This window comes from Hylobates moloch, unplaced genomic scaffold (assembly GCF_009828535.3).
Source record: "Hylobates moloch isolate HMO894 unplaced genomic scaffold, HMol_V3 SCAFFOLD_10, whole genome shotgun sequence".
Classification (NCBI taxonomy): domain Eukaryota; kingdom Metazoa; phylum Chordata; class Mammalia; order Primates; family Hylobatidae; genus Hylobates; species Hylobates moloch.
The window spans coordinates 95,001,657-95,013,190 of record NW_026652285.1 but is presented as its reverse complement, the minus strand read 5'-3'; the positions used below and the strand labels follow the sequence as shown (position 1 = coordinate 95,013,190).

The following is an 11,534-nucleotide window of genomic DNA, read 5'->3' as shown; positions in this document are numbered from 1 at the left end:
CTCATTGGTCCGCGCTGTCGGGCTTCGGCGGCTTTTCTCTTTAGCGCTCAGGGCGCTGACCTACTGCTCTTCCTCTTAAGTGAGTGCTCCATTCCTTCCGGCACCTGGAGCTGCTGGCCCAAAGGGATCCGGAGCGAGCTAGGCCAGGTAACTGCATTGGGGTCCACCTGGAAGCGGCAGCGGCCGCGGACTACGGGAGGGAGTGGGGTTGGCGAGCTTGGGTAAAACTGCCCCTTCTTCGCTCTGTCTCGACCCCCAAGTCCTCCGCGTCTTCCTCGTCCCCTTTCCTCCTCTGGCCCCACCTCCCCCGGGCCCTTCCAGGCTTCCCCCAAAAGCTCCACACACCCCTCTGCTTCCCTTCCGGAGGCCCCGCCTCCTCTGCTCGCGTCTCCACGGGGCCCGCCCTCGTCTCCTCCCCGCAGCGATCCCTGCCTCAGGAGCGCAACTCCTTCCCTCCTCTCCGCCGCCGCTGTGCCCCCCGCTTGGCCCATTCCTGGTACCTCCTAGTCCCTTAAGTTTGGTTTGGTTCCTTCCTGGCACCTCCACCTGTCTCTCCATGATCCCTGTCTCCTTTGCATCTGACTGCTGGAGTCCTCCGATGCTCCCGTTGACCCAGGCTGCGGGTTTAGCAAATTGTGCAGCGGCATTGTGCTGGGCGTTGGGGATGGAGGTAGTGACTAGAGGTCCCTACTTTCAAGAACTCCTTGCCCCGTGGGAGAGAGTCACTTTGTAAATGGAGTATGATAGGCCCGGTGATAAGTCTTTAAGGCAGCCGCATTCCTGCCGAATTCTCAAGCAGGCCTCTGGGGGCTAAGCTGCATCTTTTCATCAGAATGCCCTTGGCTGCTTCTGATGCAGAAGCGTGGTCCTTTATTTTTTAATTTTTATTATTATTTTTTGAGACAGAGTCTCGCTCTGTCTCCCAGGCTGGAGTGCAGTGGCACAATCTCGGCTCACTGCAACCTCCGCCTCCTGGGTTCGAGAGATTCTCGTGCCTCTGCCTCCTGAGTAGCTGGGAAAACGGACGCCCGCCGCCACACCTGGCTAATTTTTGTTTGTTTGTTTGTTTTACTAGTAGAGACAGAGTTTCACCATGTTAGCCAGGCTGGTCTCGAATTCCTGGTCTCAAGTGATCCTCCCGCCTCGGCCTCCCCAAGTGCTGGGATTACCGGCGCGAGCCCGGCCATCATAGTCCTTTAAACCCTTGGGAGTTATTAAAATCTTTGTATGGGCCCTTCTTTTAACCTGTCAGAATAGGTAGGGTTTCAGAGACCATCCATCCAAGCCCTCAGGATGTTGTCTGGGAGGTTGAAGGCTGGTGACAGAGAGTGATTGCCTAGACAAATAGTGACTCAGCATTGTACTCTTGATGCCTCTTTTTGGAGTTTTTCCTGAGGATACTTACCCAATTTTTCAATTAGGCAGCAGTCTTAGCTGGTGGGAAAACTAAAAGCACAGATAAAACCACTGGTCAGTAGATTCCTCCAAGCCGGTGCAGGTGGCTTGTACACTTAACTCAGACTAGATTAATTTATACCTCAGGCTGTTGGAGTCAGGAATCCCTGGGGTCTGGTCCCAGCTCCACCATTCGCTGTTAAGCTTGGTGAAGACACTTCCTTTATCTGAGCTTCAGTTTTACCTTCTGTTAAAGAGTGTGATAAGCCCTAACACACAGGGTAGCGGTAGGGATTTGTTAAGATTCTGGTTATGAAAATAATCACTTTAGTGTCCTGGAAATTGTAGGATCTCAGCACAGGCAAGCCCCCTGTGCTTCAGATTCATGTCTGTCTGGCTCAAGTCAGCAAAGAACCTGATATGCTTTCTTTTTCCAGGCACCATGACCACCCTTGATGATAAGTTGCTGGGGGAGAAACTGCAGTACTACTACAGCAGCAGTGAGGATGAGGACAGTGACCACGAGGACAAGGACCGAGGCAGAGGTGCCCCAGCCAGCAGTTCTGTGCCTGCAGAGGCTGAGCTGGCAGGCGAAGGCATCTCAGTTAACACAGGTACTGAGAAACCCTGGGCTCTGGGAACAGGCTCAAAAAATGTACATTAAATACATATTAATTAGAAGTCTCCCGATCACTTTTAACTCTGGTCCCACTTTCAGAGATAACCTAGTCTTTTCATTATGTGTGCTTCTAGCCTTTTAGTGTATAATGCAAATGTATTTGCATAGCAGCATGGTAATGAACACAGACTGGCCTGGATTTGAATCCTGCATCTCGTATTAACAGTTCGATATCTCATAAATCACAAGTATGAGTATATGGGTAGTGCAAATTCCTAAAAATGGCATATTTACACTTGTACATTTTAATATTGTCAAATTGCTATCAGTTGAGTTGAGGTGGCAGTAATTTATAGATTAATCAGCAATCTGTGTTTCTCCGTACACTTGTCCTCCTACTGTGTTATGAAACTCCTTGATCTTTGCTATTGTAGTAATTCATTGTAGGTTTATTTCCGCCCCTACCACCTTTTTTTTGTTTTGTTTTGTTTTTTTGTTTTTTAAGACAAGTTCTCACCTTGTTGCTCAGCCTGGAGTTCCTTGGTCCATAATGGCTCACTGCAGCCTCAACTTCCTGAGCTCAAATGATCCTTCTGCCTCAGCTTCCATGAGGTTCCTCTCTTAAAAAGCTGGGACCACATGTAGCTGGGACCACAGGTGCTTGCCACCATGCCCAGCTAATTTATTTTTTTATTTTTTGTAGAGATGGGGTCTCACTTTGTTGCCCAGGCTGGCCTCACACTGCTGGCCTCAAGCGATCATCTGCCTCAGCCTCCCATAGGCATGAACCAATGCACTGGGCCCATATTTATTTTTAAGAGGGAACCTAAACTTTTCATAATTTTAAGAGAGATTTTTATATTCTTTGCTCATTTAAAAAATTCGGTGGTTTTTTTCTTCTTGGGGAGCTATAAAGGAAATCTGTGATATGAGTTGTAAATATTTCTTTCAGTTTGTTGTTGTCTTTTGACTTTATGTTCTTTTCCTGGATGAAAAATTTTATTTTTATGTACTTAAAAGTATTTTATAGTTTCTTAATTTCACTTTTTACTTAAAAGGCGTTTCTTCACCCTACTTTATAAAGGGCCTCACTTTGCTGTATAAAAAGGTTCTCCTGGCTGGGCACAGTGGCTCACGCCTGCAATTCTAGCACTTTGGGAGGTCGAGGCAGGTGGACTGCCTGAGCTCAGGAGTTCGAGACCAGCCTGGGCAACACAGTGAAATCCCATCTCTACTAAAATATAAAAAGTTAGCCAGGTGTGGGAGCATGCGCCTGTAGGCCCAGCTACTTGGGAGGCTGAGGAAGGAGAATTGCTTGAACCCCAGAGGCAGAGGTTGCAGTGAGCCAAGATCATGCCACTGCACTCCAGCCTGGGCAACAGAGTGAGACTCTGTCTCCAAAAAAAAAAAAAAAAAAAAAAAAAAAAAGTTCTTCTATACTTTTCATTAGTATTTTTGTGATTTCATTTTTTACACTTAAATATTGATTCATGTGGAATTCACTTTGATGCAAGGTGCAGCAGGGCTCCAGTTTTTTTTTAGATTGCTACTCAGTTGTTTCAGTACCGCTTAGTGAATAAGCCATCTTTATTATCTGGAGATGTCACTTTTATTATGTACTGAATTTCTCTGTTTATGTTGGGTCTTTAGCCATACTATGTAGTCTCTTCCATTGATTTGTCTTTTACTGGGCTATGTCATACTGTTTTTAATTATTGTAGTGTTATATTTTAGTATTTGGTAAGGCTAGACCCTCTTCAATTAACTTTTGCTTTATTTTTTCCAAAGGAAATTTAGGAGCCGGACACATACGTGTGTTCATGTATTTTCATTGGGAATGCATTAAATATATAGATTAATTTAGGCGTCAGCGGCACTTTTGTGATGTTGAGTATGTCTGTTCAGGAACATGGTATTGCTTTTCCATTTATTCAAGTCTTTCAAGTATTTTTTGGGAGCATTTTAAAGTTGTCTTCATATAGATTTGTATATTTTTTTCTGTGATACCAAAAGACTCCAAAGCTTTAGTGGCTTATGATGACAAAGGTTTATTTCTCATTCACGTTACATGCAGCCTGTAGGTCAATGGCAGCCCTGCTTATGTTTCATATGTTCTTTCATCTAGGAGCTAGGCTGAAGGAGTAACAGCCTCAGTTTGGCTGTGTCCCTCTATTTAGGACACACCGTTTTCATGGCGAAGCATAGAGAGCAAGAGAGGAGCTGTTGGAAACATGGAATGGCTCATACACGGCATACTTTTTGTTTTGCTAAGACATGGCATACTTCATATTTGCTCACAATCCCATTGGCCAGCAAGTCACATAGTCAAGCCCAGCCTCAATGGGCTGGGGATATATGTACTCATCCCACAGGAGGTACCACAGGTCACATAGCAAGGGGCAAGGACATATAAGTCCTTCAGCAGCACAGGGCTTGACGGGTTAAGGGTAGCTTGAATAACAGAACAGGTTGTATTACAATCTTGTTGTAAAAAAATTGTTATAAAAAATTGTTATAAAAAATTCAGAGGCCAGGCACGGTGGCTCATGCCCATCATCCCAGCACTTTGGGAGGCCAAGGCGGGCGGATCACCTGAGGTCAGGAGTTGGAGACCATCCTGGCCAACATGGTGAAACCCTGTCTCTACTAAAAATACAAATATTAGCTGGGCGTGGTGGCGCATGCCTGTAGTCCCAGCTGCTCGGGAAGCTGAGGCAGGGGGATTGCTTGAACCTGGGATTCAGAGGTTGCAGTGAGCCGAGATCGCGCCATTGCACCCCAGCCTGGGCCACAGAGCAAGACTCAATCCCCCCTAAAAAAAAAAAAAAAAATTCAGATAATATAGAAGTACAGAAAGAAAAAAGTAAAAGATCTCTCTCACCAGCCGCTTAGATCCTACTACCTGGAGACAACCACTGTTAACAGTTTACATATCCTGCAAGCTCTTTTTCTATGAACACACAGTATATACAAAAACATGTATGCATATCTATGTACATAAGTGATGTATATACATGCAGGTCTTTTTTTATAGAAACTAGAGGATTATACCATGATATTCTACATTTGCTTTTGTAATAACCTAATATATTTGGAATATCTTTAATGGCAGGAAACACAGAGCTGCTTTACTCTAAGAGTTGCTTTATTTTCCTTTGAGTAGGTAGATCATAATTTTTTAAACTCATCTCCTAATGTTGGGCATTAGCTTGGCCCTTGTTGCAGACTGTTGCAGGGCACATCATTGTGTATAGGCCACTCTGCCCTGTGGCAGAGTGCACAGAGTCCCTATGATAATTGTGCAGTAGATGGAGCAAGCTTCAGGCAGATGTGAACTCCTACCTACAGATGTGAGCTGGTCCATAATTCCCTGCCCATTCTCCTTGGTCACATCCGTGTTCACCCTACTCAGGCCCAAAAGGTGTGATCAATGACTGGCGCCGCTTCAAGCAGTTGGAGACGGAGCAGAGGGAGGAGCAGTGCCGGGAGATGGAAAGGCTGATCAAGAAGCTGTCAATGACTTGCAGGTCCCATCTGGATGAAGAGGAGGAGCAACAGAAACAGAAAGACCTCCAGGAGAAGATCAGTGGGAAGGTAATTAGCAGTACCCGGACTTTTCTTATTAGAGTCTGCTGTGGCTGTTAGAGGTGGGTGAGTGATTCAAGAGGTGGAGGATGCTTGATTTGACCTCCAAGAAGTTGTGCAGTGCAGGAGAAATCATAGAGCCCTGTCAAAACTCAAATACACCCAGCTTTGAATCTCAGTTCTGCTACTAGTGACTGTGGGAAAGTCTCTTTCCTTCTGAATCTGGTGTTTCAATGGTTAAATGATGTATCCTCCCCATACAGGACTGTGTGGTTAATATGCCCATCACAGTTTTTGGCCCATTGAAAGTGCTCAGTAAATTTTAGTTTCCCTTCTTTTTTTTTTTTTAAAACGGAGTCTCACTGTCGCCCAGGCTGGAGTGCAGTGGCACGATCTCCGCTCACTGCAGGCTCCGCCCACTAGGGTTCACGCCATTCTCCTGCCTCAGCCTCGCAAGTAGCTGGGACTACAGGCGCCTGCCACCTCGCCTGGCTAATTTTTTTTTTGTATTCTTAGTAGAGACGGGGTTTCACCGTGTCAGCCAGGATGGTCTCGATCTCCTGACCTCGTGATCTGCCCGCCTCGGCCTCCCAGAGTGCTGGGATTACAGGCGTGAGCCACCGCGCCCAGCCTAGTTTCCCTTCTTTTATTGAGATTTTATCTTGGGCCAGAAATAACCCTCTTAGGGTGGTGGTATTATCCCCTTCTTACAGATAATGGAAGCAATGCTTAGAGGGCATTAGAGACTTGTTCAGGGCAATACAACTGGTAAATTCTAGTAGGCGCTAGGGTTCTAACCCAAATACTCCTGTTTTTTCCATGATGTTGCTGTTTCGTCTGAAGCCTATTCATGAGAATTTATTCTAAGGAGGCATTATAATAAGCAAACAGATACTCTGGAAGATGTTTGGAAGTAGGTCCCTGATGGCCTTTTTTTTTTTTTTTTTTTTTTTTTAATAGAGACAGGGTCTATGTTGCCCAGGCTGGTCTCGGAACTCTTGAGCTCAAGTGACCCTCCCACCGTAGCCTCCCAAAGTGCTAGGATTACAGGCATGAGCCGTGGTGCCCAGCCCCTGATGGCCTCTTACCCTGTCAGTATTAAAAGGGATTCACTATTTCCCTGGATGCCCTCTGACTGTGGACGAATGTCTGTGAGTGTCTGAGATCATTTAGTTATGGCCCAAAGCTAAAATACCACACAGGATCAGGGAGCAGATAAGAGGATTAAGCTGGGAATCATTCACCTTGACCAGGAGGCTGATTTTAGGACATTACACTTAGCCAAAGACTTCAATAGATCAGAAGAAGCCACTCTGGTAGACTGAGTTGAAGTGGAGGACTGCGAGATGGGAGGAAAATTGGCAATAAGTGAAATAGTGAACTCAGAATGTTGCTGGTTATGATACAGTAACAACGTGTTCTGATCTAGTGTGATCTTCCACTCCCTGTTCCCTAATCTATGCAGCATTAGGCAGAGTTAGGATTTATGAGAGGAGCGGGGATGTCTTACTGCACCGGGGCAAGGGGAAGATGCTTTCATAGCTTAAGCTGTCTCTCCGGCATTGTGCCTGCTGCTCACAGCTGCTTCCTGATACTGAGGTGAGAGGCCAGAATGAGGCAACATCATATCATCACATGGATCAGTCTTGAGAGAGGCTGTTCCTGTCCTGCTGATTTATTTGCAATAGAACAGAACTGGAAACTGTCTGGCAGAATTAGGGAAGTGGTTAAGCAAAGTGACACATTATATATAATTTTATAAAAATATTTGGAAACATGAGGAAATACTTATAATCGTGCTAAGTCTCGAAAGCAGGTTATAGCTTAATTGGTACACCCACAGCTGCTGCTATAAAAGCAAAACTATTTTAGTATGACTGGTAATAAAAATAATTTTTAGATCCATGTGACTCTGTGTGTGTGTGTGTATTTGGGGATGGTGTGGGGCAGGGGTTATGAGAGTTTTTTCTAAAATTCTGTAATGTCTTGTTATCTTTCCAAAAAAAAAAAACAGTAGATAAAATATTGTCAAGACTGACAAAAAGAAACAAGCTCATGAAGTGAGATTATTATGATGCTGCCTATTTGGATTGAGAGGAAATGTGATATCGTAGTTAAAAACATGGGTTTTTAAAATCTAGTTTGAGTCCTGGTCTTATGCTTACTGGGTGAACTTGTTCAAATAATGTCAAGTTTTGGAACCTCATTTATAAATGGGGCTATTAAAAGTCCCTTCCCGATGGAGTTATGGAATTCAGTGAGATATAATGCATGTAAAGTACTTAGCATGGTGCCTTATATATTATCAGCATGTAGTACATGTTAACTGTTTTATTGTTTTTTATTTTTTTGGAGACAGGGGATCACCCTGTCACCCAGGCTGGAGTGCAGTGGTGTGATCTTGGCTTACTGCAACCTCCGCCTCCCGGGTAGCTGGGACCACAGGTGCACACCACCGTGCCCTGTTAACTTTTTGTATTTTTTTTTTTTTTTTAAGGAGAGATGGGGTTTTGCCATGTTGGCCAGGCTGGTCTTGAACTCCTGACCTCAAGTGATCCACTCGTCTCAGCCCCCCAAAGTGCTAGGATTACAGGCGTGAGCCATTGCGCCCGGCCCATATTAACTGTTATCACGAGTGTTCAGTTTTCGTATTTATGCTCACTTGCTGGTCCGCCTGCAGATGACTCTGAAGGAGTTTGCCATGATGAATGAGGACCAAGATGATGAAGAGTTTCTGCAGCAGTACCGGAAGCAGCGAATGGAAGAGATGCGGCAGCAACTTCACAAGGGGCCCCAATTCAAGCAGGTTTTTGAGATCTCCAGTGGAGAAGGGTTTTTAGACATGATTGATAAAGAACAGAAAAGCATTGTCATCATGGTTCATATTTATGAGGATGGCATTCCAGGGACCGAAGCCATGAATGGTTGCATGATCTGCCTTGCCGCAGAGTACCCAGCTGTCAAGTTCTGCAGGGTGAAGAGCTCAGTTATTGGCGCCAGCAGTCGGTTCACCAGGAATGCCCTTCCTGCCCTGCTGATCTATAAGGGAGGTGAATTGATCGGCAATTTTGTTCGTGTTACTGACCAGCTGGGGGATGATTTCTTTGCTGTGGACCTTGAAGCTTTTCTCCAGGAGTTTGGATTACTCCCAGAAAAGGAAGTCTTGGTGCTGACATCTGTGCGTAACTCTGCCACGTGTCACAGTGAGGATAGCGACCTGGAAATAGATTGAACTGATAGTCTAGTTGCATAGATTTCTCATTGTTTGGGTTGGAATACATGTCATTGTTTATTTTTGTTCCTTCTTTGTCTTCTGGCTTTTCAGCCATTCTTTGTAGTCCCTTTTATTATGCATAAAATCGAGAAATTCTTAGATTAAATCAGAATGCTGAATAACCCTGTAGCTAGCAATAAGATGACTTACAATTGTATAAACAGGAAGCCAGGCTTTTGAACTGTTTACTTAAGATTCTCTGGCGTGACATCTCTGTTATTGTTTCCAGTCAGTATTTACAAAGCATCCTAAAGACGGTGTCTTGGAAATTGTCTTCAGATGATCTCAGAGGTCTCTGCCAAGTCTGAGAGTATAATTCTGTAGGTAGTGTGTTATTTGCAACGTAAATAGTGCATTTTCTTAATCAAATGATTGTAAATTGTATTTACTTGTAATCAGTTCCATAGCTTTAGACGGTGGTTAGATTTTTTTTTTTCCCCACCAGGGTCTTGTTTAAAGGGGTGAGCCACCGCACCCAGTCCTGAGGGGTGGCCTCTGCTGCTGGATTTCATGTCTTCCTCCAGCATGACTAAGTCTGGAACAGCAGGAAGGGTCAATGCTTACTGACCTGGTGATGTTGGAAGACAAGTAGTTTATGGATTTAAACATTAAAGCTGGAGTTGGGCTGGAAATCTTTGTAAAGGAAGTTCTTTCAGTAAGATGCCCCTGCTTGTCTTTGTCTCTTTTTTGTTTAACAAGGTAACTTTTTGTTTAACCTAGTTTTTTTAAAAACTTTTTTTTTTTTTTTGCATATTGGAAAAGTAATTCATATTCAGTAGAGGAAAATTGACCAAAACAGAAGCAAAAATAAGAAAATTAAAATAATCTCTAATCCTACTACCTAGAATAAAACACTATTAATATTTTGATCTGTTTCTTGTCAAGGTGTTTTCTGTGTATACACGGATATTTTGTTTGTTTTTAAACAAAACGATGGGATCATTCTGAACATACTGTTTTATAGTATGGTCAGCTAATAATATGTCAGACCTTTTTTCATATTATTAAATATTCTACAACTTTTTAAAAATGTCTATTAATATTCCATCATATAGATGTGATATAATTTTCTTGATGGTTGTCTTAAAAAGAAAGGTAGCAAATACTTTTTTTAAATCACAAAAGTGATAGATGTTCATTGTAGAAAATGTAATAAACACTGTTAAGACTTAAAAGCCATATAATTCCACCAACCAAAATTAATCCCTGTTGTCATATTTCTAGTCATTTTTATAGCCTTTTTTTCTATGTATTTATAATAATTATCATTTGAGTTTTTTTCCTTTTTTTTTAACTTTAAAAATGTATATTCTAGGGTTTGGGGAAATGTAATCTGGAATTAAATATTAGCCTTAAAATTCACAATTTTGATTTTCCTGGCTTTTCAGGAATTGACTAACTGTAAAAGAGTCTTGAAAGTGTTTAGTCAATTAACAGAGTGCATTTTTTTTTTTTTTTTTTGACTAAGAAAGCTCATTGTAGTAGAAAGGGTGGAATGTATTGAAAATTATTAGAAGCAGGGAACTATTGTTAGTCTAGCTTATTTCCTTTCAGTCTTTTTTCAGTATTTTTAAAAACATTGAGTACTTACTGAATTTAGTTCTGTGCTCTTCCTTATTTAGTATTGTATCATAAATACTTTGATGTTTCAAACATTCTAAATAAATAATTTTCAGTGGCTTCATAATATTTCATCATTTGGATATAAAATAATTTAACCAGTTTCTTTATTTTTGTTTATTTATTTTGTTTGTTTTCTTTGAGATGGAGTCTCGCTCTGTCACCCAGGCGGGAGTACAGTAGTGTGATCTGGGCTCACTGCATCCTCCACCTCCTGGGTTCAAGCAGTTCTTCTGCCTCAGCCCCGTGAGTAGCTGGGACTACAGATGCATGCCATCACGCCTCGCTAATTTTTGTATTTTTACTGGAGACGGGGTTTCACCATGTTGGCCAGGCTGGTCTTGAGCTTCTGACCTCAGGTGATCTGCCTGCCTCGGCCTCCCAAAGTGTTGGGATTACAGGCATGAGCACGCTGCACGGCCTAACCAATCTCTTTATATTGGATATTTAGATTCTCAGTGTTTTGCTGAACACTTAATGCCTTTGTGTTTTGGGCTATATTTTGGATTATTCTCATAGATTTCTAGAAGAGGAATTACTGGGCAAATTGGGACACTTAAAAATAGCTTTTACAAACCATCTTCTGTTCTCATTGAAAATGAGAATATATTATGCACTTACAGGGAACTTGACTTTGCTTTTCAAGAACAGAAGTTCTAAAATACAGTAGGGCTGGGTGTGGTGGTTCATGCCTGTAATCCCAGCACTTTGGGAGGCTGAGGCAGACATAGCGAGACCTCATCTCTACAAAAAATAGAAAAAATTAGCTGGGCATGGTGCTGTACCTCTAGTCCCAGCTACTTGGGAGGCTGAGTCAGGAGGATCTCTTGAGCCTGGGAGGTCAAGGCTGCAGTGAACCATGATTGCACTCCAACCTGGGTGACAGAGACCCTGTCTCAAAAAAAAAAAAAAAAAAGTAAACATGTAATGGTAATGGAGAAATCCTAGACTTTTTTTTTTTGGAGATGGAGTCTCACTCTGTTGCCCAGGCTGGAGTACAGTGGCACAATCTCAGCTCACTGCAACCTCCGCCTCCTGGAT

General features: G+C 43.0%; 1 protein-coding gene across 1 annotated transcript; it reads left to right on the top strand.

The window, feature by feature from the left end:
- PDCL (phosducin like) lies at positions 1-10,567 on the top strand. Its single transcript, XM_032165065.2, has 4 exons — positions 1-147; positions 1,833-2,009; positions 5,427-5,608; positions 8,280-10,567. The coding sequence occupies exons 2-4, from the start codon at positions 1,838-1,840 to the stop codon at positions 8,829-8,831; spliced, it is 906 nt and encodes a 301-aa protein (XP_032020956.1). The 5' UTR covers positions 1-147; positions 1,833-1,837; the 3' UTR covers positions 8,832-10,567.
- Positions 10,568-11,534: the final 967 nt, after the last annotated feature.